This window comes from Brienomyrus brachyistius, chromosome 3 (genome assembly GCF_023856365.1).
Source record: "Brienomyrus brachyistius isolate T26 chromosome 3, BBRACH_0.4, whole genome shotgun sequence".
In the NCBI taxonomy this organism is placed as follows: Eukaryota; Metazoa; Chordata; class Actinopteri; order Osteoglossiformes; family Mormyridae; genus Brienomyrus; species Brienomyrus brachyistius.
This window is the reverse complement of record NC_064535.1, coordinates 4,012,606-4,039,271: the sequence shown is the minus strand read 5'-3', so window position 1 is coordinate 4,039,271 and position 26,666 is coordinate 4,012,606. Positions and strand designations below refer to the sequence as shown.

At 44.5% G+C, this 26,666-nt stretch overlaps 4 protein-coding genes across 5 annotated transcripts; 2 read left to right on the top strand and 2 right to left on the bottom strand.

Annotated features, from left to right (window-relative positions):
- Positions 1 to 53: 53 nt before the first annotated feature.
- On the bottom strand, positions 54 to 11,008 carry LOC125739494 (GTP-binding protein 2-like). Of its 2 annotated transcripts, none has more exons than XM_049009670.1 (13): positions 10,926 to 11,008; positions 9,937 to 10,143; positions 8,677 to 8,703; positions 7,899 to 8,083; positions 7,527 to 7,635; positions 7,253 to 7,450; positions 6,963 to 7,137; positions 4,315 to 4,534; positions 3,939 to 4,074; positions 3,595 to 3,653; positions 3,320 to 3,491; positions 2,665 to 2,829; positions 54 to 2,213 (listed from the first exon to the last, which is right to left on the bottom strand). In XM_049009670.1, the coding sequence occupies exons 1-13, from the start codon at positions 10,938 to 10,940 to the stop codon at positions 2,064 to 2,066; spliced, it is 1,818 nt and encodes a 605-aa protein (XP_048865627.1). In that variant the 5' UTR covers positions 10,941 to 11,008; the 3' UTR covers positions 54 to 2,063. The 2 variants fall into 2 exon arrangements, with proteins under 2 accessions (XP_048865627.1, XP_048865628.1); XM_049009671.1 differs by lacking the exon at positions 10,926 to 11,008 and adding an exon at positions 10,404 to 10,891.
- A 769-nt stretch (positions 11,009 to 11,777) lies between these two features.
- Positions 11,778 to 14,106, top strand: LOC125739496 (MAD2L1 binding protein). Its single transcript, XM_049009673.1, has 3 exons — positions 11,778 to 12,086; positions 12,328 to 12,626; positions 12,970 to 14,106. Exons 1-3 carry the CDS (start codon positions 11,867 to 11,869, stop codon positions 13,489 to 13,491), a joined length of 1,041 nt encoding a protein of 346 aa, XP_048865630.1. The 5' UTR covers positions 11,778 to 11,866; the 3' UTR covers positions 13,492 to 14,106.
- A 21-nt stretch (positions 14,107 to 14,127) lies between these two features.
- Positions 14,128 to 19,295, bottom strand: ephx5 (epoxide hydrolase 5). Its single transcript, XM_049009672.1, has 9 exons — positions 19,156 to 19,295; positions 17,608 to 17,827; positions 16,742 to 16,922; positions 16,329 to 16,541; positions 16,101 to 16,230; positions 15,802 to 16,015; positions 15,398 to 15,507; positions 15,142 to 15,267; positions 14,128 to 14,870 (listed from the first exon to the last, which is right to left on the bottom strand). Exons 1-9 carry the CDS (start codon positions 19,176 to 19,178, stop codon positions 14,669 to 14,671), a joined length of 1,419 nt encoding a protein of 472 aa, XP_048865629.1. The 5' UTR covers positions 19,179 to 19,295; the 3' UTR covers positions 14,128 to 14,668.
- Positions 19,296 to 22,127: 2,832 nt separating this feature from the next.
- On the top strand, positions 22,128 to 24,383 carry LOC125738804 (cystatin-like). Its single transcript, XM_049008164.1, has 3 exons — positions 22,128 to 22,416; positions 23,590 to 23,685; positions 23,899 to 24,383. Exons 1-3 carry the CDS (start codon positions 22,201 to 22,203, stop codon positions 23,986 to 23,988), a joined length of 402 nt encoding a protein of 133 aa, XP_048864121.1. The 5' UTR covers positions 22,128 to 22,200; the 3' UTR covers positions 23,989 to 24,383.
- Positions 24,384 to 26,666: the final 2,283 nt, after the last annotated feature.

The following is a 26,666-nucleotide window of genomic DNA, read 5'->3' as shown; positions in this document are numbered from 1 at the left end:
AATGAGACAGCAGCAGATCAACTGAAGCAGCACTGTGCCCCCAACCCTGAGGATAGGTCTGTAATAAAGATTTATTTATATACACAATAATATACAAACTGGAACTGTACATAAATCTCTGATAATTCAGTCAAAAGAAAGATTAAAATATTACTATGTTTTAAAAACATTCCTGCATTGGTACCTGGTAAAAGAAACAATGTTTGTTTGTGATATTTGGGTGCGCTCCTAAATAGCAGAGGAAAAAAGAAAATGATGTTTAAAAAATTCGCTGAAAGGTGACCTACAAAGTTATAAAAGAACAAAACACTTTGAAACAGTGAGAACAGTTCAAACTGCTGATGCACTGTTCTCTAAAGAAGGTTTTGGTTTGTATATAAGTCCCCCCTCCCCTCCCAAAAAAATTGCACAACTATGAACAAAATCGTCCAGATAGAAGCTGGGATCTGATACGATTAAATGTTTCTACTTTGGAGCTTTCGCTGTACTTTAATGAGGAGCTAGGTCGTCCTTCGTGAATGACCTGGCAGAAACGGCCCAGAGCGTGGTGTGCGAAAAAAACAGGCCGTCCCCGTCCGGTTCCGAAGAGTAGCACCAATCGAAGGTTTAACAAAAACATTCTGGAAACTCAGGGAAACGTGACAGTTGTCCCTCTTGTAGGCACTAAGTTTAACCCCCACAACTTAAAGAAGCGATAACAGTAACAGGAGACGAATCCAGGAGATTCTAAACGCGACCACTTGGTGGCGTCACGGTTGAAGCGAGCCGCTCAGAGAGGCTGGATCAGCGCGTGCTCGCTCAGCTCTGCCGGTGACGGTGGCCTCGTCAGCTTTGGTCTCCGGTCCCCAAAGCTACCAGACTTGGCCGGGCATCCTCAGTGTGCCGCTCGAAGACGCAGAGGACACCTCGGGGCAAGTTAACAATCGATCGCTTGCGAACAGAATGCAGTCGTTTAAAAATACTCTGCGGTGGAACTAAAGCACTTGTAAGAAACAGGGAGAATTGTGTTTACTGACTGTCAGCTTCGATTTTACAAAAGGCAATGATTCCAACTCGTGATTTACAGAAAATCCCATCAAGATCCCGCTTGACTGGGCTTTTGAGTTCAGGCAGAGACTGGGCGATCTGCCCAGATATGCACGAGGCAAGACGGGTCTGTAAAAACAGCAGTTCCCCCTGTGATTCCAGAGCCTGTGCAGCTACTGTCAATATGAATGCCTCTTAATGCCATTATGTTTCTACAGTCACTGAGAGAAACTCCAAGTAATCAATCTTGCACCGCCTGTCTCTAAGCTGCCCTTGGTGGCGGTGTTGTTCTGGGGCCCAAAAATGTCCCATCAGTCCCAGGGCTTGGGTCTGATAAGGGGGGCACAGGGGACCTTCTCACCCTGGCTTATCGCTGAGGCCAGAGGACATCTAGTAGCTGCCATAAAGAGAAAGGACTTTCTTGGTATTGTAAACGTCTCCAGCCAAGAAGACTGCTAACACGTTCAAACTTATTTGGACCAAACGCTGGATATGTCTCCCTTTAAACGTTTTGAACCCAGAAGTTCAAAATCAGCAGAGTTATGCATGGGACGGACATCTCAAAATGCAGCGCAACTTCAGCAACTTTCAAGGACATTCCCTTTCTTAATGCTGCCCAATTTTGTTCAATGCTACGCAACAGCACTCTGCTTGACCTAGAACTGCGTGGTTTAGTCCCGTAGCTGCCTCAGCGTCATTTTCGCATATTTCAGAAGTAAAATATATCTGACGTATTTTTCAGATTCCTAGAAACGGCAGAACTAGTGTGGCAAGCTGTCGGCTTCGACACCAAATCTTGCTGGTCGATAATCTGGTGAATGAGTCTCGGGAAGGACGTATTAAAATCTGGCATGTGAAACTGTTAGCGTATGCTAACAGCACTTTTTGTTGTATAAAACGTTGGGGCTTGTCATGGTGAGGCACCAAAAGTAATCCAGAGGCCAACCCATACCAAAGAGGGACAAAATCGGGATGGGGGGGTGGAGGGTGGCGGTGCTGAGTCATCATCAGCAGAGGGCTGGTCTGGGTGTGTGGTGTTACAGGGAGACTGGCTGCAAACTGGTGACGTGTCCGATGCCCTTGGTCACGCCCTCCCGGAACAGCAGCTTGGCGCCCACCTTCAAGTACTCGGGATGCTTGATGAACCTGAAACGCACCACTGCCTTCTCCCCTGTGCGGAGCTCCTCCTGGAGAGAGAGAGCAGGGGCACGAGCTGACCAATCAGGGCCTAGTCTGAAGGCGGGACTTCCTGCTCTTTGACAGTTCTTTTCAGTAGGAATTACGAAATTGAGTACAGTCAATTTCTAGTGGGGAAAAAAATTCTAGTGAAAGTGGGCATACTAAATCAGCTCTTCACAGCTAACAGCAGCCATAAATCGTGTTTCAAGAATAGTAAAGGATACAGTACAACGCTCAAAATAAAAACATAAAAGTACACTCACAAAAATCAGCATTACCGCAGATTAGTGCTTCCCAACCCGGTCCTCAGGGACCCACAGGTGGTCTGTGTTTTTGCTCCTTCCCAGCTCCCTGCAGAACTAAAATGTGGACTGTCTGCAGGTCCCCGAGGACTGGATTGGGAAAGACTGCTGTAGGTGGACAGGAGGATGCGAGGCCGGCGCTCAGAGGACGACCCACCTTCCCGTACAGACGCTCCACCACGGCAGTCTGTCTGATGTTTCCTATGTGCACCGTCACCTGGAAGCCTTTGTGGAAGGTCTTGGCGTGGAAGAGCAGCACGATCTCAGCCTCGAACAGCCAGCAGATGGTGGGGTTCATCTGTGGACTCACCATCACCATGCCCTGTGTCGGGGGGGGGGGGGGGCATCATGCCTGCAGTCCTTAACTAATTGCTGAAAGGTTCCACCAACATCCAAAAGGCAGAGGTGGAGCTTTCAGGTCCAGAGAGTACAAATCCGGACCAAGATTTTGTTTCAACCAAGCAGTTGAGTACTCTGTGACTGTGACTCTTTATACTCAACTGGTTGGTTGAAACAAAATCTTGGCCCGGATTTGTACTCTCTGGCCCTGAAAGCTCCATCTCTGCCAAAAGGTGACAGAGTGCAACAGGAAAACTGGAAGGGTGACGGAGGCCCTGCAGAACAGCAGCACGCCCATTAACAATATGGGCTTGTAACCTGAAGACCGCGGATTCAAATCGCACAACACGAGCGCTTCCAGGAAAATACTGCATTGTGCAGATTTCTTTGAACAGAAGCACCTGCCACAATAACGCACATCACCGTGAGCAGAATGGGCTCCCGTGGGCGAGCAGGCCGCGCCAGAGACTGACCTTTCGAAGCAGTGAGCGGTCAAAGCTCCCCAGCGCCAGCGTGGCGGCCTGGCCGGCCCGGAGCACCCTGCAGGCCGAGCGGTTCCTCTGGATGCTGCACACCTTCAGACCCAGGAATTTGCCCTCGTCTGTGGGGCCCACCACCAGCTGCTCGCCCTCACGGCAAATCCCACTGCAGGATGATAAGCCGACCAGAACGTGCTTTAAGAGGTGTGCCAGAGTAACGGGTTCCAGAAAGTTCCTGAGGACACGTAGGGGCTTGTTTACGCACTAACCTGTAGAGAGTCCCTCCTACCACTGTGCCCACGTCTGGCACAGTGTAGATCTCATCCACCTGCAGGGACACCATCTCTGTTAGATTGGGCTTCATTTAGCAAATTACTAAAAGTGGATATTTATATTTTATTCATTTAACACTTTTTTCTGAAGTATTGTATAACTAAGAAAGCACGTTCAAACATTGCCTGGGCTAGCAGATGGTTAAAGGCCTTTCTGTACATCTGCTGATGCTTGGATCTGAACCGACAACCTTCTCATCACAGACACAGCGTCTCAACCTGCTGATCCACCCCAAGAAGAAACAACAAAAAAAAGACGGAAATATGCATCTTTGAAGGACCTGGAATTCGGTGAGCTGCTGCATGAGCTCCTCCTGCTCCTTGCTGTTGCTGAGGGGGGGCAGGATGTTGAGGAACACCTTGAGCAGATCTAGGCTCTCCCCCGACACGCTGGACAGGGTGAAGATCGGTGTGATGCTAAGAGTGGAAACACAAGACTCTCCGTCATCCGCTGAGGGAGATGGTGCTGGCCGGCGAGCACCGGCTCACATACTCACCACCGTAAGGACAACGTGTGCGTGTGTGTAAGCTCGGCTGGAGACCCCACGGGGGGGGGACAGATGGCCGCGGCTATAAGTAGCCCATTCTGTCGCGAGCCGCAAAGACACCGTACATCCGGTGCGGTAGGAATGCAGTGACGGTATGCAGACGACTCACCTGGGCGACTGAGCGAACTGCTGGGCGGCAGTGACGGCGTCGTCCTCGCTGGCCACCACTGTGGGCACTTTGTTGCAACCAGGCTGCTTCAGGATCCGCTCCAGCTGCCGCACGGTGCGCTCCACAGTGCCACACGGGCACAGGTCCACCTTGCTGACCACGATGAAGATGGGCACCTTCAGAGCCATGGCCAGCCCTAGGTGTTCTCTGGTGGTGCCCACTGAGAGCCAAACCAGAAGCATCAGTGCTCGGTTCACCACGCCAACGACAGGAGACTCTTCTCCATTTTCAACACTGGACACACTGGTGCCGAAGCAGAAAACACCTCAAGGTGTCAACATGAAATAATTAGGAACATTCGGAGTCGGGCTGAGAAGTACGTTTTCTGGAGGAAATTGGCCCTTCTGCTCCATGGCATAAGAAGTAAACACTCCGGTTCCCGAATGAAACATAACCGTGTTGACAGTACAAGGCAAATTAGCCAAACTGGTTTATTATGTCACACATATAAATCCAGTCAGATGGGAAATGGGTTTGTTAGCTTTGAGTAGTGGCTTTGCTCACGGGACTCGAGACTCCTGTGAGAAGAACCAGCATGACTCATTGCGATTTATCTAACTCACACTGGTCTCAAATACAGAACCTCCTCGACCCCTCCCTCCCAGATTTCCACTCCATAAACTCAACCCTTCATTTTGCTGCCGGCTGCCCCAGTGAAAGCGGAGATCGGAGAATCAGATTTTCCACCTGACCGACCCAGTAGGCCCAGTGACACCAGAGATCGCCCCTCCTGTGCTGATCATGACGTCTCCTCTTTGAAATGTAACATCTTAAAGTTCTGGATAAGTAAACAGCTCCTTCTCATCTTATTCTTGCCCAGTTCACCTGCTTCCACGCTTTGTGGAAACAGTTACACAGAGGACTAAACAGAACTCCATCAACACACAAAACAGTACTTCTCAAGTAGCCCTCTGTTCTACACTGTACAGATAGGGGGCACTGTAGCAGAAAAACAGCAACACTGGGCTACTGCCGGGTGTCTCTTGTGTTGGGTGTCCATGGTCCATTTTAGAATAAGATGAATGTCTTTACAAATGCTGAAATAATCTGTACTACAATGTATAATCAATGCATCTACAGCCCATCTAGGAAAAGGCAAGATAGGTAAAGACACTGTTTCCCAGTATTTGTGAATGTGCTGACAGCAAGGAGATACAAGGAGATACGTTCTCATCCAACTACATGAGGATCGGCATTTGATGCTTGTCTCCCCCAGCACAGTTCCCACAGAGGTTGTCCTAAGTATTACGTGCTTCATTTCCATCAGCAGTGAAAGCATGCTGTATGACACAAACATACACACCCCAACTAATGCCCTTAGGGTTCTTGTTATATATTGTGAAGGACAATATGGATTAATTCTCAAAACAATGCTAGCAACTTCGCCTATTCCGAATTACTGTCATATTGCACGGTAACAGAATTATGTTTTTTCAATCCCAAATGTTCAGGGACCCCAGTCTGATGAGGGAACATCAGCAGGCGAGGCAGAGGTTCCGCAACTGAATGAAGAGCCTTAAGAAACCCGATTTCTAAATACAGCTGACCCTCACTGTAGAGGTCGCCATTCTTCACGCTCGCCTCAGGCTCGCAGCGAGCCTTAGTGACCAATGCACACATGAGAACACGCCGACGCCACTGAACTGCCCCCGAGAGAACTTTCCCCAAGTGCCTTTGCGGCTGGACCTGCTTGTAAACACATCGTCGCCGCTCCCAGTGACTGCGATGCCCTAAAACAGCCTGATAGCTCTGATCTTGGCTATCCCAAAGAATGCTAGTCACGCTAAGAGCGTACCACTTATAGCACAAAGGCATCGACCCCGTGGCAATCTCACAGAGGTTCCACAAATGCCCGCCTGCATTAGCTGATCCGGGCACCAGTTTGCCAGCTTGTGAAAGCGATATACCTCTTCGGTGAGCTGGATGAGGGTCGCCAGCGAGGTAAACACAAGGTCTGCTCTCGCCCACTATTAATCATTCATTCAAATGCTTTCTATATGGCAAATGATGCACTTGTTTGATGAAAATCCATTAAGCACACTGGCCCTCGGAGCTTTCCATTATCTAGGTTTTACGCATTTACTGGCAACACCAAAAATAAAGGTACAACAGCAGTGACATCTGCACACCCCTAATGGCCTCTAAGCCATTCCTCAATGCTGCAGCCCTGACTTCCTTGCCACGACAGCGGTAAGTCAACAGCACTTACAACACTGGCAGGGATCTCAGCCCTATCACAGTCCACCAGCAAGCCGCTACGTAGCAGACATGCAGTTTACCGCCAGATAAGAAAAACCTTGGCTCTGGTTGCAGGAGCAATACGCCCTGGACAGGGCACATTCCCAACCCACCTTCGCGTGTGGCACTGATACATTTCCGTCGTGCCCCTTATCCCTGTATCTGTGCAAGACTGTTTTCCTGAACGTTCAGGGCTACATCTAACTTCCACCTTACAGCTAATCTAACAGCATTTGCGTTCTGGTCATCCCTCTGCCCTAGCAAGAATTATACCGTGCATTCATCTGCCATCCAACGTTTATACATAAGATAGCCGCTTTCAGGCTATTGAGAAACCATGATAGACTCACCGATGCCGGTGTTGGCGCCAACGACCAGCATGGCAAAGTCAGGGCAGTAACTGGTGAGACCAAAGATGGTGGTCTTCAAGTACTTGTGGTGCCCGGCCAGGTCTATGAACGTGATCATCTTGGAGGCGCTCTCGCAGATCTCTTCTGCTGTACGAGACTCGCTGTAGTTCACCACCTATGGCAGAAGGAACAAAGAGGTCTGAGGCATCATGCTAATTACCAGCTCGCAGGTCCCCGCAACAACCACAGCTACGTTAGCTTGAGGGAGCTTTAGCGTCATTGTGGCTTACCTCCCCTTTGCTGTTGAAGCCCAGGATCTCAAAGCTAATGCTGGACGTCCTCCCAGACTGAATCTCGTGGAGGTGTCTGAAGAGGTTGAGACGTGCCCGCCCTCGGCCGTTGTCCAGCTCACCTTGCGTCAGCACGCCCAGGAGTGTGGACTTTCCGGAGTCCACGTTTCCCAGCACTGCCACACGCAGGTCCAGAAACTGCGTACGTACACGACCCGCGACGTCAGCACGGGGCTGGACCAAGCCTTCGCCATCTGACGCGAGAAAAACCCACCTGCTGGTCGTCCGGCACCTTCCTGACCAGGACCTCCGCGATTTTTCGGGAGACGTCGGAATCGTAGTCTACCTCTCTTTCTCTGAGGATTGTGATGTCAGCGCCAACCCTGAAGAAGAAGGCAGGCGTCACTTAACAGATGGTGCAGAAGTGGCCAAAGCAGCAGGAGAGATGCACCCCAAACACGCCTCTGGCCCATGCAAGACATATCACAAGTTTTCACAATGCAAATTCCCAAAAAAAGTTCCTATTTAATTAAAACTTTGCCATAAAAAATGTTATTAATTTAAATATTCACTTCTCATCTAAGGTAAGGTGAGAAATTATTGTCACAGGAGATATTAAAGGGGGGGGGTCCAGATGTAAACGCACTTCTCTGCCATCCTGCGTAGAGTCCTGAGCGACGCCCTCATCTCCTCCTCCGACAGGCCCACCAGGAGCCCATTGTCCTCCACGCCGATCTGGTACACGGCCTCTCCGCGGCCCTCCTGCAGACGCCATTTCAGCTGCGTGGCCAGGTGCTCAAAGCGATACTGCGTGGGGTTCACTAGCTTCAGCTGCCAGGGAGGGGGCGGGGTTAAGGTGTCAGGGCAGCACTGATTATTGGGCCAGCATCTCCATGGTAACCTGGCCAGGCCAATGGCACTGCCTGACACATGTGAGTCATGCAGTACTGTAATGTAGACTGTAACATGACACAGCAGGTCTGAAGATGGGCCCATGAAGATGGGTGCCCAAGCCAGTCCAGCCAATAACAGCAATAATAAAAATAATTATTATTATCATCATCATTACCTAGCAGCTTCCACACACCTAAACTCAAAACTGAAACTGTATAATGCATTATGGCCTTCTACTGTCATTTAAGCAGATAAAATGAATAAATTGAAATAAGACCAAAAAGCTGAAAAAGTGGGAAATAAGACATATGAGAAAATTAAAGACATTAATAAAAAATGGCAAGAATAAAAACAGCCCATAATTAAATAAATATTTCAGGCTTTTTTAAAGTCTGTCCAAACATTACAGTTTCTCCTCAGAGCTAATACAGCGCCACCGTGTGTATAGTTACTAATCCTTGCCAGCTGTGTTCAGCTGTATTCAGCGATGACGCGCCCTGTGAACCACCGTCAGAAAAGCCCACATTTACCTTGTATTCGATATTTCCCTCTTCAGCCTGAAATGGGGGACAAACCGAGTTTTAGCATGATCAACGTAAAGGAAAAACTTAACTCTGCCAATTCTCACTCTAAAAGTATGCATAACTGCAAACCAAAATACCAAGTGCACTTATAGCCACAAATGCTAAATACAGTTAAACAATTTCAGAATTGAGAAGTACACGTCACATTACATGTCAATGATCACTTTAGGTCCACATTCTTTTTACTTTATAAAATTTCACGGGCGTAAATTCACAAGGTCATCAAACGCCATTGGATCATGTTGAGACTTGTACTCTCACGATATGTAACAGGAAGCTGAAGTGCTTTATTTGGGGTGTGTGTCTCTGTATATATGTATAGTACCGCGCGTTTTCACTGCTGACGAGTCAAAAGCAGCACAAAAAAAGCCAAACGGGCGAGATCCGTTTACTGGGCGAAATGTTTTCAGTAACACGCCCACTGTGCCGTTAAAATAACCATGGGTGACATGTCCTGCCAGCTGGCCGCTAGCTTACTCTAAACGACAACATATATTTTAAGACACGCTTAATATTTAACTACAATTTCTTTTACTGGGATTTACATGCTCATGGGGTTAAGTGCCGTTATAAAATACCCCCATCTGACAGCAGGGGCAAAGGCAAACGTGGTAAAATACGGCTGCTGAAGAGCCGCTGCGGTTCTAGTTCACCAAACTGTAGGTCTCATGGAGGTTAGAACATACACATATTTCTTGATCGGTTTTGCAAAGTGCAGTTCATCCCACCCCATCGCTCTGCAGATTTTCAGGGTCAAAGTGACGCGACTCCTCCGTGGGGGAGGCATTCCCGCCCCCGTCACCAGTGTCAGCTCCCCGTATTTACAAACACGGCCAAGCCCGCCCAGCTGCTCCGCTATTAGAGCTATTAAAACGGCAATCGGGCAGCACGGAACCGTACAGGGGTGTCCTCCAAGGCTTTCTGCAAGCGGAGGGGACAAACGTGCAAAAAGCACAGCAATGACAAACGGCAGCCGTAATTAAACATGCACTCCCAAAGCACAGCAAATCCTTGTCATATATAAGCAATTTAGCTGTAACGCTTATAGCACAGCAAATAATCATGCATTAGAAAAATTATATTTCAGATGCTATGTCCGCCAATGCTCAGCCTGGCTGTGATCATAAAGCACTAATATTAGCCACGTAGCGTCGTCCAGACCGTCAACGCAGGATAGCTTTTTGTCCGGCAGGACAGGACGCTTACCTCCGGAGGTAGGTATGGTGGGTTGTTGCTGGGTTTCGTGCCTCTGCTGGATCTACTCTTCGCCTTTTTCCCGCTTTTCGAGCCGGGCTTTTTCAACCCTAGCCCAAACCCGTTACCCGCACCTGAGCCCAGTCCCTGCGAGCCGGACTTCAACCCGGCGCCGGTACCGAAGAGCTCTGACACCCGCGGATCCATTCCTTCAGACCCCTATTTATAAAATCACATTCGAAGATATATTTTATTGATTCGGGTCATTCACGCTGAATGGGGAAATACAGAAAAAGGGTAAAGATTTTTCAAAAAATAAAAAAGGAAACAGACCACCTAAACCCCCCTACAGGGACTACAAAACAGATCCAACTCGTTTCCCCATATAAAATACGGATATACGTCACAGATCTCATTAATATTAATATAACGCCGAAGTAGTCTCCTCCTTGTCATTGGTCAATGTGTCTGTCAATTACCTGATCGGCGATCAGTGCTTATTTATTATTCATGACATGCAAGTCGCGCAAACGTTGAAATATCCTGCAATAGTTATTGCTCTACTTTTGCGTCATCAAACGGAAAAAAGAAACTGAAACCATTTGTAATCTTTGATAATCTTTTGTATTCCTTAAAAAACTTAAAGTTTTTTCTTGTATATTTTAAAAGGAAAATAAGGACACGATTCATTATAGCATGAAGGGTTTATTAAAATATTGTAGTTAACCTGTAATGTCGTGTATTATCTGTCCCGAGTACTGCCCTATCATATATTTGTTTAAGTTATTTTATCATCCATATTCCTATTAAACCTAGAGCTACTGATGGCTTGAAAGTCACAGAATTACCGAACTATCACATTTACTATTATTGATGTTGTTATTATTATTTTGCTAAGATACGCTATTGATTAGGAGCATTGTCAGATATTCTTTTAGAATCATTAAAATATTTCAACAGTAAATTTAACAGCCCGGGCAGAATTATTTAAAATGACTTACCATAATGCGTACCATAATGCATAATCGGTTTCAGTTTCTTTGTTTCAGTTTCACACCCAGACATAGCAGTGTATGTTTGTATTGTTAACTAATGCTGAAATTCTTGTGGAAAAAGAGCACCCGCATCATATACTGGGTAGTGGATAACATCAATTTAATTGAATACATCATTTCAGACAACTATGCTAGGTTTGAATGTTTTTAAGACTTTATGTGTATTATATTATATTTATATGTATTGCTAATTACGACGCCTTCAACGTCTAAGAACATCACGTTGCATAAGAACCAGATTCTTCGGCAAAATCAATAACGGCAAAAATTAATACTCGAAACTATTTTCCGTGTACAGTAGTCCCCCAGTATCCGCAATTTTTAAAAAAGTGCAAAATGACCGGGGGATATTAATATAAATTACTTTCTTGTTTATATTTTAAAATAACTGATTAATACCCAGTATGTGAAGTATACTGCAGAATTTATCCAAGAGTGCTCACATTTACTCGACGTTATTAATATCCTGCGTAGTAATGTCTGAAAATTAATGTAACTGCAATTGAACATTGAGCCGGGACTCAACGTCAGACAGAAATCTAAATTCTGTAATTATACAGGATTGGAAAACTTATAGATTGTAGTTTATACTGCTTCTCGTTTTTAGCTCGTGTAGAGAAAAATATATATTTTTCCCTGGTCAGGACTGTTGGTCAAAACTAAAAACATGCTTTTTAACAAAACCAACTATAAATTATAAAATATAAATTAAATTAAATCAGGTTTAAGCATTTAAAGTGTCACACTTCTATTTATGTAGGTAACCTGTTGTAGTACGCAAAGGCAAAAGTTCAAAAAGTACGTTTTTTTTGCAAGTTCCGCTTCCGGTTTCCCATGATGCATCGCGACAGGGGGAGATTCAAACCTATTTCCACCCTTTCCGAGAGATGGCGGAGCAGCGTTTCGGGGAGGCTGATGGGGTGGATCTAACACACAGATCTGACAGCGATATCGTTCCTGACCCGGAGTGTAGTGAGGCGGTGCCGACGGAGGGCTTGCATGTAGACTACCGCAAAAAATCGTCCAATATGATGGATCAGGCTGATAAAGAAAACTACAGCCTTGCGGCCCTGTCTGACTTAATGCTGGAGGATCGGTCGTCTGACGGTGGGTGCAGAACTTTTAATTGTCCATGACGTTTAATGGGGCTCGAGCGGTAAAGGCATTGCGAGACGGACATCTGACTGTTTAGCGAGAACTTTTGCTTGTCCGTCGGCATGGACGCAGCACAACCGACCAGCAAATTAAATCTTGCTACCGTTACATATTTTACATTAGTCATAGCGCTGCAGTATTGATTAAACGTTTTTTTTTACATATATATACGTACATTTTTTTTCTTTTCCAGACAACTCTGAATCTCAGAAGAGGACAGGCAGTTTGCCAAACTACACCTCCTCATCAGACCCGAGGGCTCCCGCAAACATCTCCGCCAGGCCGCATGCTTTGCTGGATGATGAGGAGGTGGTACGGATGGCCAAGGAAGAGGGCCTAGTGGCTGTGGTGTTCCCGGGCAGAGTCACCCAGGACAGCTGCTGCAAGTTTGTCTGCGAGATCCTGAAGTGTGTCCTGTACCAGCGACAGCAGCTCCCCATGATGTACGATCAGCTGGTGTATTACCAGAAGAAGCAGCAAGCCACCGGCCGGGTATGACTGGGGTGTCACCTACCATGTGCCCTTTTATCATGAGATAGCCCCCAGGTTCCACACTACCCAGGACTGGATAATCAGTTATAGAAAATAGGGGAAATGTCCCTTTGCATGTTGTGATTATATTGGGGCACAGTGCAAAAGTGCATTTTAATTGGTTGGAGATGTTTTTTGCTTCTGTGTGATGTGTGGATCATTACTTTATATATTTAGGTACATAATTATATTGATGGTCTTGTCTGTTTTGCATGACACTCCAAAATAAATTCTTTATATGTAAAAGTACTTGGTGATAAATTAATGATTTGGGTTGAGAAACGGGCTGTTCCTTATGTTCAAGGTGGAGGATGCTGTCAGCTGGCAGGCAGCACGGCCGGGTGGCTGGGATTGGAGGAAGTGCCAGCGGACCCTGCAGGATCTGGACGAGGTCGTGCTGCACCTGCAGGACCTGTTTTCCCTGAGCCGGGTGCCGCGTGTCCTGCTGATGCTGGGGGGCAGCGTTGTGCTGCCTACGGAGCTCTATGAGGTCGACATGGAGGCGCTGGCGGCAGGCATCGGCGATGGCTACCTCCGCACCGCCCCCTGCCTGCGACAGCTCTTCCGCGCCCTCTTCGTGGCCGACATCCTGTCCGACGCCCGACCCGTCCGCCTCATGGCCACCACGGTCATGGCCTTGGCCCACCGGGACTGCGGGGTGGACTGGTTCCGGCCCAAGTTGGACTACCGGGTTCCGACGCGTGTCAAACGGCAGGTCATCTCCTTGTCCAGCGAGCTGGCCCTCTCACAGCGACCCACGACACAGGCCTGGGAGGACTATGTGTGGTTTCAGGCACCTGTATCCATCAAAGGCTTTTGCAAATGACCTAACGGAAGGCAGGTTAAACTTTGACTTGGGGAATCAAATCGCAGGGAGACAAAGAGACTGAAGGAAGGTCCCCACCATCCAGACTCTCAGGGTTCAGCGGTGCTATTTTAATCAGTGATGAACGTGACCGACAGAGGCCAGTCCTTCCCTGTCTCACTTGTATTCGGTGTATTTTAATACATGTGCATAATTCTTAGATTTTTTTTTTAACTAGTGTTTGGTGCTGATTAGGGTATTGCTTTGGGTGGGGGGGATACAGTGAACCGACGGATCCAGACTGACTGGATCCTCTTTCCATCAACATGGACCTTCAGCAGGATGTGAACCATGTTTCCGCATCTCTACAGGACTGCTTCCTAACTTTTTTTCGTTTTTTTTTTTCTCACCCAACTTTTTAAATATTTTTTTCCCGTTTACTTTTCAAGTATTATCCCTTTAATTTTACACCCTCCCCTGTTTTCACTGGAGAAAGCAATGTTGCATTGCACTTTATTACACCTCGTATATGAACGTCTTGTGTGATGTGATCCAATCCTTATCCGTACATCCCCAGTGTTTTCCAGGCATGAGTTGTGTGCATAGGGTATAAAAATATTAAAACTCCTGCAAGTATGTGGTCTTGACCTCATTACACATGCTTACGGATTTTAATGTCTCATGCCAAGTATAACCATACAAAAAGTGAAGTGCTCCACATGACATGCCGCTCATGTTATTTCAGAAAGGAATCATTTTAAACTCAGGATGGATCTGATTAACAAAAATCATCTAAATCATCAAAAAAAGCATCTAAAGACATTTCTTTGTAACAAAACCTTTGGTTCCTCCACTTAGAGGTTTTAAAATTGTTTACTTTTAAACTGTTTATTTCGTCTCTTATTTTAACTTGTAGCCCTTTGAGATCTTGTGATGTAAAGGGCATTATAAATAAAATGTATTATTTATTATTAAAAATCAGTCCATTAGAATCAATGTAAGTAGAACAAGCTTGTTAAAAGTAGTTCAACTTCGAAGCATTTTTACTCTCTGCATTATGGAATTTTAAAGAATCATCAATGTAAAAACGTCTGTTTCTTCATCTTCGCTTCCCGAAACGCCTCAGAATTAGTTACTTCAGTGATTGATTGAAAGCAGCCTGACCTCGTCAGCTGCGATCTGTTCATCGTGGGCCCTGTTAAAGCTTCTCCACCTTCTTCACAAACATTCTGATGTCACCGGCGAGTAGCTCAGGCTGTTCGAAAGCAGCGAAGTGCCCCCCCCTGGGCATGTAGGTGTAAGAGTGGATGTTCCTGTACCGTTGACGTGCCCAGGCCCGCGGATAGTGGCGCAGCTCGTGTGGGAACGCCGCTATTCCCGTGGGGACGTGCACGTCAATCCTGAGGACAGAGACCGGTCACGTCACTCTCCCGTGTCCAGGCAACATCCGTGATATTTCCAAACATCGGGAATGGCTGATTCTGGTCCCAGACAGCTACGATCTGCCCTGGTGTTGCATGTATATCATTTTTTGTGGGTTGATAATATGTTTTCAAAGAGAGTATTTTTAAGTAATTTAACTTGAGCCCGGCTATAAGATTTATTGGGTCACCGTATTTACAACTTTATCATCAGAAGTTTAAGCTAAGAACATGCTAAGTTTGGTCTTACTTGTAGTCCAGTCTGTTCTCAATGTTATTCTTCAAGTTCTCTTTGTAGAAGCGCATGGAGGTCACTATTGTCCCCGTTGTCCAATATATCATCACGTTAGTCAGGAGATCATCAAGGGTAAATTGTCTGGGACACAAAAGTGGTTTTATTCATATTGGCATAATGAATGAAAGATATCAGCATATATTAGAAATGCACAGTTTTATAACAATCTAAGTTTCAGACATTCTGTGTTGTGATTCTAGCTTGTGGTTACCTTTCCAGGCCTCCATCCTCTAAATCCCTGTTGTTACGGTCAGTCCAAGTAGAAAACTTCTCCAGGATATAAGAGGCCAGACCCACCGGGGAGTCATTTACTCCACAGCCAGCAGGGGGAGACACAGTCAAGGTTAAAAATATGTTCAGGCATTAGTAACTTCCCAGTGGTTTATAGCGAGGGTTTTCAATCTCTCTTAAATTAAAGATCCCCAAATGAACACAGACCACAACAGAGTTAGAGACCCTCTTTTTTCACTTCACGTAAAACTGGACCATAATATCAAATTTAGATTTAAATTTGGAAGATGTCTGCAGACCACCAGCTGAGAAATCCTATTTTAGAGCATGCCGGTGTAAAATGACTGCATACTCTTAAGTCAGGAAGACGGAGCTGCTCTCACCTACAGTGTCAGGCTTCGTGGCCTGGATATGTAGGTAGCCAGTCTCCTTCAGTGACTCGTACACACTCTTCTCCATGAAGGGGAACAGCCGCTTGACATCCTCCTGGGTAAGGCCCACCAAGAAGGGCAGGTAGGGCCCGATGATCAGTGAGAGCATCATGCCGAGCCCTTTGCTCCTCACAGTGACGAAGTTCAGATGCAGGCCCCTCACGCACCTGCAAGGTCACCAGAAAAATGAGGGCTGTTCACTTATACCAGGTACAGCATGGCTGATGTGATTTTGTGGACCACTGTACTCACTCTGGTTTCATCTGAGCCATTCCGCTGGTAATGAGGGACCCCCAGTCGCCGCCCTGCAGGTAAAATTCTGTGAAGCCCAAGCGCTCCATCAACTTGAGGAAGATGCGTGCAGCATCCAAGGAATTAAATCCTGAGAAATACAAGAATTTAGCTTCGCTTTTCAATCCTCTGGCTAAAAAAATATAGGCTACAAAGGACATTGGTTCTTTGATGTTTGATGTTTCTTACCCTGCCTGTTGGGGGCCTCAGAGAAGCCATACCCTGGGATTGAGGGACAAATGACCTCAAACGCCAGGCCGTCCTCCTGCTCAGTCAGCAGGGGCAAGATCTTGTAGAACTCAAAGAATGACCCTGGCCAACCATGAACCATCATCAGAGCTCTGACTCTGCAGCCCTCAGGGAGGCTGGGGGAACGCACCCGGATGAAGTGAACATCCAGCCCTGTGATTGGCAGGTGTGGTGCACACATGAAAGAAAAAAAAAAATCACTCACGCAGCAATACTGAACAGCCAATCACCTTCAGCAAGGTAATAATGATAAACTTTCGGATGGAACTTCATTACATATATATGATGATGGTACACAGTGATCCACCATGCTGTTGACCTTGTGTGATTTATTTATTGTCACTGAATCTCACCTTCAATTTCGGTTTTGAAATGCGGATATTTATTGAGAATATCGACCTGTTTCTTCCAGTCAAACTCATTCCTCCAATAAGAGACCACCTTTTTGAGGTAGGTGGTGTTGAAGCCGTAGTGAAAGCGTGCGTCCTCTAGGGGTTCGGTGAACCTGGTCTGGTCGATGCGTCTGTGGAGATCCTGGCAGGAGGAAGTTGGAAAGTCAGTTGTTGCAAATTCAAGCACATGCAACTAGGTCAACAGAATGTACCGAGACTCTTAGTGATTCCTCGCGTAATATCAGTTGTCAGTATGATGAAACTGACATTTGCCTCATTTCCACCAACACGGAAATTAGTGCAGGTGCTGGGGCCGATACTGGGCTGGTTCTCACTTGGTGCCTTTTGAGGACCTGCCCACGTTTCCACCGATTTCAAAAAAAGAACATAACGGAATTGTTATGTATGCAGAAGTGAGAGTAAAGTAAAGATTCATATGTATTCCATCTGGCCAGCAAATCGATTTTTCCTTTTCCACAGAATAAAAAAAAAAAACAACGTAACGTTATTCCACTAATCAGCTGGCAAGTCGATACACTGCCGGCAGTGGCGATATTAGACAAAACTTTATCGATAATGGATTGAATTGGAGTCGTTTTCATTGGCCCAGGACCAATTTTTTCACAGTAGAAACGTGCGGAACTAGTTCTGGATTGGGAAAAGGTCTGGCACCGGCACTGGCACCGGCACCCCCTTGGTGGAGATGATTATGCGTCACCACACTGAGTACCCACTGTCACACCCTGTCTTGATGGGAGGAGTTAAAACTCTATGGCCAACTATGATGTCACAGAAAACTCAAAGCCAATCCCTGATGCGTCCCTTACCTGAATGTCTCCTTCTGACATTTTTACCAGAAAAGGGTAAATACTTTTGTCCTCTGACACTGGCTTCGGACCAACACCCCACCAGCCATCACCCATAGGGACGGTCTTTGCCTTCCTCTGAGTAGCACGGTAACATGCCGCTAATCCACCTACAGCCAGGACAGCTCCAGATGCTGCCAGGAGGTGCAGCCGAGGTGTGTCCAGGCTGAGAAGCGTCTGTCTGCGAAACCAGCAGAACACAGTAGGTCGAGGTAACGCCCAGCTCATGGCCATTCACCAACAGGTACCTACACGTGACAGACGGACTGGCAGGATTCCTTTTTCATTACCACGGGCTGAACGCCAATTTACAACCTTCTTACAGCAGCACTGAAGCCATATCACTAAGAAATGCAGGTGGCCTCTATGTTTGTACATAACCACGTAGAATCACTTGATTCTTCTCTGATACATAGTTATTCATCAATTATAAACTTTCTTTTATAATTCTATAGAGCACGTTCATATATGTGCCCTTGAGAGGTAAAGTGGGCTATCCCACAAAAACAAATTTTTGAGAAAAATTCAAAGTTGAAATTTTAAAATTTTGCCTAAATTTTGTAAAGTTTGCCTATACCCTACAATTGATATATATCATAGGTAGCACAGAGGTATGACTTAGATAATAACTTATCCAATTGAAAATATTCAATAAAAAGGGGGTAGGGGTCAAAAATGTGTGATAGCTCACTACTCACAAATATGAGTACTTCTAAACATTAAGAGAACGCTATCACTACAATACATAATAGTGAACATCACGAATTAGGGAATGTGGCTATCTTCCGATATTTCTTTTTCTCTTTTACTAAGCAAAATTTTAATACACATTTACAAATTTGCTTATCACTACTTTACCCTGCTGAGAAAACCAGCTTGACCAGCTTCATTCGATAAATTTGCTTAGACCAGCTAAAACCGGCTACCAGCATAAACTGGGTTTTAGCTGATTTTTTTTTTCAGCAGGCTGCATATGGCATTAAACATATTACATCAGTAATGTGGGAAAAAAAACATCTATTTGGTATGGTTTAAGTAAAGGAGCATACCTAATAAGCGTAGCTAGGCTCCTATCCAAATTAAACTCTGGATTCATTTTATAACAGAATTACACTTAGATGGGACGTCTTAAATGTTACTAATAGAGAAATTATAGCAAGATCACCATATCTCAAGATCTGTCAAAGCGTACAAACCTAATCTTGCGCTCAATAGCATGGCGGTAAACACCGTGTCCTCGCTTTTTAAAGGCCCTACTTGCGGAAGACAACATACGTAACTACTACTTTCATTCAAAACGAGCTTCCCGTTGATTATTCTGCATTTTGTTGTACAATATGTAAAAGACAGACCTGACATAGTCTAGACTGGACATAGTCATATTTAAAATTATGAGCTAACTGGGAATCTTTTTCGGCGCAGGCATTTGCGATAAATGATTCGTTTCATTTGTTCGTTCCCTTTTCGTTGACGGCATTAATGTATTTTGTGGCAATCGTCTTTACTCACCTAAAGCTCTCCAGAGTTTGCATATCTGTTTAGAAAGATCTATGTATGTAAAATGTGCCGCTTTTTACGAACAAAGTTCTACGCTAACTTTAAGGATAATCTCTTAGCTGCAGCCCCACCAACTGGCTGTGATTAATTATTAATACGCACACTGGCCTGAAAGTGGGGCAAGGCTGCAAGTTTAAGTTAATGCCCAATCCCCTAAAACAGGATAAGAACACTGATATTGTTCATTGTGTTTCGTAATTACTACAGTGTATATTGTTAATCTTGACGCACAATGTACTCTATAACATTCAGAGATCTCTTTCGGTAATGCACTAACTTTAATGTAAAAAGGCTGACTCAGCCACACTGTGAAATTGTACTTTATAGCTTAGTATGTCATACTGTATCCCAGTTTTTGTCAAATGCTGAACACAACCACATAGAAATCTCATTATTGAAAGCACTGTGTCACTCTGGTTACTAGTTTGTATAGTCATCTAGAGCATATATATTTAGTCTTTGCAGTATTGCAGTTAGGTTTTTATTGGTACCACATTCATGTAATTTTTATTTAATATTTTCCTTATTCTGCGATGGGCTGGCCCCCCATCCTGGGTTGTTCCCTGCCTCGTGCCCATTGCTTCCGGGATAGGCTCCAGACCCCCCGCGACCCAGTAGGATAAGCGGTTTGGAAAATGGATGGATGGATGGATTTTCTTTAATTATTTGATGTTTATTGTCTTGTTTGTATCGGAGCAAAACGTCAAGACAAACGCCCTGTAAATATCGCCGGACTCGGCCAATAAGACTAATTCTGATTCTGATATTTTGGGGAGGACATTAGGAGCACATCTATATATTATAATTACGGCCTTGCTATGAACTTTAATGGAAGAGTTTATGGTATTGCACAGTCAGTTTTGACTGAATCACGGTCAGGAGGGTCTGATGAGCAGGACTGTCCTTAACGATACTTCCTGTATGAATGACATCTTCTGCAGCTCTTCAGTAGATGCACTTAGCTTGATGGTACTCAAATGGAGGACCGGAACACAAAGTCCAGAAGACATTCTGTTTCACCGAGTTGCTTTTGCACTTGTGGCCTTCTTATTAGATTTAACAAGTCAGGCCATCTCTCATTAGGAAGGTGCTTTGGCCACAGAAATGTCCCTGACTGGATTATTTTTACACAATTCTCTGTAAGCTATCTACCATGTGACAATCACAGGAGGGTGGCTCTTTCCGAAATGCTGGAAATACCACATCCGGCAGCAAGTCACACCCTGTTTGAAACCACTCGGATCATGAATCTTAGCTGTCCTTCTGTTTAGTCGAGAAGTAAATGATCAGAATTGCAGCTACATGATTTTCTGTCTCCATTAACAAGCAGGTGTACCTAAGAAACATGCCACTGAGTGTATATTCATCGGACATAGAAGTGATTTGGCCCAAGATAATCAGTCGGCAAGTACACTATCTGCCCATTGGAGGAATTACCCAATTTACGGCACACCCATTGCTGACGCAGGTGCATAATTACGCACACACTCATGCAATTTCCTGCAACAAACATTAGTAGCAGACTGGCTGATTATTCAAAATAAGTTAGTGATTGTGCACTTGGCACTATCAAAGGATGCCATCGTTAAAACAAGTCCGTTTGCCACATTTCTGCCCTGCTAACAGTACCCTTGTCAACTGCAAGTAAAATGTTTGTGTAGATCAAAACATCTGCAAGCAAATTCAGTTGCGATGCGGTAGGCCACACAAGCTCATAGAAATGGACCTGATTACCCAACATCAATGTCCAACCTGAATGGCAGCAAATCCCACCAATAATGTTCCAATATCTAATTCAAAGCCTTCTCAGAATAGTAGAGACTATTATAGCAACAAAGAGTTCAACAAAGCCTTCAGGGTTTCAGAATAACCCTTCCATGAATCGCCACCTTGCTGTGGTGGAGGGGTTTGTGTGCCCCAGTGATGCTAGGAGCTGTGTAGTTGGGTCTTCACCCATGGGGCCTGGCTGGGCATTGCCTGCAGGGGGAGCCCTAAGGGTCCGGTGCATTGTAGATCGGATGGGTGTCGTAGGCAAAGGCCTTGGCAGACCGGACCCCCAGATACTGAAACTGGCTTTAGGGACATGGAATGTGATCTCTGTCACGGTAAAATAGCCTGAATTGGTGCGGGAGGTTGAGCGATACCATCTGGACATGGTCAGGCTCACCTCAATATGCAGCATGAGCTCTGGAACCAAATTTCTATGTGTTGTCTTGCCTGGGAGTGCCTAGGTATCTCTTTGAAGGAGCTGGAGGAGGTGGCTGTGGAGAAGCAGGTCTGGGCATTTCTGCTAAGATTGCTACCCCCATGACCCCGACACAGATAAGTGGTGGACAGAGGATGGACTGATGGATGGATGATTTCCCAGGGTGTAGATTTGGATACGGATGGTAGGAATCTGTGTCTTCCAATATTGTGAGATTATCATATGTATATAGAGAGAGATTTCATCCCTACCAATGGTGAAACCAAACCGATACCCTTGAGGGCTTCCTAATCAGATGTTGGTCAAGCTATTGTCCACATACTTTTGGCCATAGAGTGTACACCATTGTAGGAAATATGAGGAAGGTCACTGACAGAGTTCTGGCTATGTCAAACATCCCCCCCTTCCTGTTAGGAGCCTCCCACATGTTGATAGCGCTTCCCTGATGCCCTCTCTCCTTCTCCAAAGGTTCTATAAGCTCTGTGGTCTTTGAAAAACAAACATCCAGGATATTGTATATAATTTGTGGGCTGCAGGGAACTGCAGGAGACTCTTGGAACTTCCAGGAGAGCTGGGATGTCTGCTATATTAATGTGCCTCTGTTAGACAAGGTTAAAGTTCTGTTGCGCAAAAAAGAAGGACAAGATTCTACTTGTACGGCCTGCCTATGTTTGCAAATATCTGTACAAGCCACGCCCTCACCAAAAGCAAAAGTCACATGACTTCAGTGTTTATATACCCTCAGCAGCGAGCTGCGTTTCTGTTTTTGCTTCCAGATTAAGAAGGTGTAAATGAGGAAAATGGCCTTTTCTTGGAAAGCAGTAGGGCTCTTTCTCGTTGCGTTTTTAATGGTGGCAAATGCCAATCTTGTTGGCGCACCAGTGCATGCCAACTTGAATGACCCAGACGTCAGAAATGCCCTTCACTGGGCTGTCGCGGAGTACAACAAGCGGAGCAACGACGCCTATCTCAGAGGGGTGTCACAAGTAGTCAATGCCCAGACACAGGTTTGTAGTCATTAAAATGTGTGTCTTTTTGTCTTTTATAAAAAAGTATTAATGGCATCCATCATCAGTAATAAGATTTAATAATAATTAAAATTGTAAACGGATTTGTTTAATCTTTCATTTCCCATTTCCTCTGGGATTTTATTGTTACCAAATACCGTACATAAACAACCAAAAATGCTTTTATTGAGTTGTGTGGTGTGTGAGGTCGGCTATATGTGTCATATCCCAGTAATCCGTACTAAGGCAGTCACTTCTAGATTGAAGAAAACAAAACTAAAAGAGAATTGCAGCCATTTAAATATAAAAATAAAAGCAACATGTGTTCATTTAAAGTAGAACCTTTATTTGAGAGAGAGTTAATGTTTGGTGCCTGGTAATAAATTGTAAACGTGCTAAATGTAACTCAGTCTTACTGTTTTTTTGAAGGTCTAATGCATTTCATTATTAACATTGGGCACAACTGTAAGGTTTTGATGATTTTTTGTTTACTCTGTCAGCCAATTATCAGGCCACTAAACTGATACACCCATCTTGGTAGAAACTAAAATGTTATATTGTATTTTATGTGCCCCCAATGACAATCTATGCAATGCAACGCGGTCGGCTAATTTCCATTTGATCACTTAAACTCTATACTGACTTTTCAGAATGTTTGTAGTGATGTACGATGTTTAATAAAGAGATATGTAGTTCATGTAGACATTTACTATGGTTAAGCCTTTTTGAACCTGAATCAACATGAATCATGTGAAAAGTTCAGCCAGCATTTTTTTGCATTCCCGTATAAGTACAACATTTTTTGCATTTTTTTATATTGATCACATGACTTCCTCTTCCTTATGTTTCGGAAATTGTTGCTAACATATTGCCTCAATTGCCAGTTTCCACTCATTAAATTAACTGAAAACAAGTAATTCAACTTTGAACTTGTGGTAAATACATCCATCTTCTACCTGTTTATCCTGATCAGGAATGCAGGACTATGGGAAGATATTAATTTAAATGAAAAACCGATAGATGTTTTGTTAAATACTGAGACTGTTGTTGTAATTCATTTGAACCCCATTTTCAATGTAATATCTGCCTAAATGTGTCTTTAATCAAGTGTTCTTGTAATCAGAGGTGCTTATGTAAAACTTGATCAATTTCTTAAAAAAATTTTGCCCACAGGTTGTCAGTGGCATGAAATACATTTTCACAGTAATCCTGCGTAGTACCGGTTGCAAGACAGGCCGTGCTTGTGCTGCGGGTTCAAACCAGACGAAGGTACAAACACCCCCACACAGCTTCCCATCTTCCTCCCTGGGACTTGAATTACTCAAGGTCTCTTAGCCACCATCTTAGGTCATGTGATGAGTCACAGTTTTGACGACTTGGAGCTTTCATTGACACATATACAATGTGATTCTTATATAATGTGTTTGCGATGGTTTCATGTAACGTTGACATATATGTGCGTTTTTGTGGTATGTTTTTCAGCCCTACATTTGCACTTTTGAGGTCTGGAGCCAGCCCTGGCTGCATAGAACTGAGCTGGTGAAGAGTGACTGCAGGGTATATTATCACTGAGCCCTTGTAACCCACTGTACCTTGTAGCTAGAGCTGGGTGGTACAGCACAATATTTTATTACATTGATTTTTTTCATATCACTTTAATGATAAGAATCACGTTATAATTGAACTAATTATTTCTTTACTTCAGGGCTCAATTTTTATATAGTCGTCTTAGGATTCCTTTTAAACAGATTCAGAGCAAGAAAAAGTTAAAAGGACTGCAAAATGAAATGTAAGTTTAAATAGAAAACATACTGTTGGACCAACAACAATGTATTCTCTGGACAACCCTGTTACCCCTCCCCTCATCTAATCTCTACTCCTCCCACACCTCCAACCTCACAAATTCCTAGAATCACTGGATGTATCAACTGGAATTTTGAAAGCCAATAAATGTGTTTTTACACAAATGCCCTGAGTTCACAACCCTGAAACTACACTCAGTTACTGCACATTACACTTACAGGCCAATATGCACAATCTTTCTCCACCAATTAGTTAGGTGACTAATTAATTATTAGGTAACTAACTGTATTTCTTTGTGTGTATCTTAATGTCTTAAAATGACATTTATATATCTAAATATTTCTATTCATTTCTCATTTACACTATGACCAACATTTTCAATCACATCAGTAAGAGCTATAATACACATATACCATATATACCATACACATATATACAAAGGCCACAGACAGCATGTACTAAATCGAGTTCACAATTTAGCTTGACATGTTGCTATGCCCATGAAATAGTAGAGGTTACACAATCCCTAAAATGTGCAGATATTTTTCTCATGCTTTCAATTTGCTATTTTGAGCTCTCAGATGAATTATTGCGCTCACCTCTCAGTTATTTGTCTTCTTACCTGACGTCACGACGGGAAGCACGGAAGGAGTGATGACTCATATGCAGCTTTAATAAACTGTAGAGAACAAACACTTAACCAGCAGTCAAAAGGACCATGAGGGGTCAAAACAAAAGGCCAGGAGGATGAACCAGAAGGACAAAGGTCTGACCTACAATACATGGAAAACAACAAAGAACAGAAACACCAGTAAACCATGAGTGGGAACCTACCAAACAGCACTAACAGACCTACAATGGCTGACGGTAACAGGGCACATACTAAACATAAGAAGATAATAAATCTACAAAGGCCAGGAGGCCCTTCGGCCTATCGAGCTCACTTGGAGGGAACTAAACTGATAGTTTAAACTTGGCAGGATCTTGTCAAGTTCAGATTTGAAGGAATCTAGCGTTTTACATTACACCACCCCATTGGGCAGACTGGAAAAAACTGAGACCACTCCCTTTTTATACAAAAAAAAACATTTGCATTTTTAAATCCTGGTTTAATCCTGGTTATGCTGGCAGAAAGTAACGCGGCAAGTTGGTTCCAGGGTCAAAATTTCCAAGGAGCAGTACACAAGAACAAGGTGAGACAGAATACACTAGGAATGACCAGAAACCAGCCAAGTAAAGGGTGGAAGCAACTTCCTAATACCAGAGATGACTGTCAACATAGCTGACATTTTCTCATGAATCGGACAATTCATGTAGAACAGGTCTGTAGATTAAAATACTCCCGCTTTAATCTAACATCATTTGTTTTTTTCTATTGATGGTACAGAGTCCTTTTCCTCCTGACCTTCTTCTTAATTTTAGCTGAAAACCACCTTGCCTGTGTTTTTTGCAGCCTTTTTTTGTGAGAAACCGGTTTGCGCCCCGCCTGAGCTTGCAGTAATATGCTATGAAAACATTCACAACCCTACTCTACAGTTCTGGTGTTTACCTCCATCCAGGTTACCATCTCTAAGTTCTGTCTCATCCCACTATAGTTTGTCTTCCTAACAATGTATATTTTTATTCCTGACTTTGATTTATAGACATTAAAATTTACCTCAAATTTAGCCACATTATGATTACTGCTGCCAAGTAGATCAAGAATCTCGAGTTTACCAATTCTGTGTTGGTAATTTGAAAACACAAGGTCGAGAATGGCTTGTCCTCTGGTGGGAGATTTCACAAACTGGGTGAAAAAGCAGTCTTGTACCATTTCCACCATATCAAGTTCATTTGCTGTAGAACCCATGGCCGCGTCCCACTGTATACCTGGTCTATTAAAGTCACCCATAAAAACTACATCATTTTCATTACTCATACCCTTGATAACATTATAGAAAGTTCTGCTCCCCTCTCTATAGAAACTGATAATGAACGCCAGACGAGAGACAGGTGAAAACATTTCACTAATGAAACACCCGGGTAGGAGTAATCAGGAACAAGCTGGGGAGGTGAAACAGGATGACCAGTGACATCTGCTGGCCAAAGTAGAACATGACATGACTGACAGAGACAGATCCTGATACCTAAAGAAAATGTAAGAAGTGTAAGTGACACCCCAAAGGTATAACTAACTACCATGCAGGGGCGCCGCTAGCAATTTTGAGCCCTATGACAAAATATGAGGTTGGGCCCCCCTACCACACCCATTCAGATCTCTGGGGGCCCCTAAAGGGCGTGGGCCCTTAGAATTGTCCCAACTTTCCCCCCCTTAGCGGCGCCCCTGCTACCATGTGATGTCATACAGACACATGCGGAGCCCATTACGATTTTCTTCTGAGGTCAAATGCTACCTTATTTTTTTTTTTGACTGCACACACACAAGCTCCAGTTAGCTGGCAAAAAAC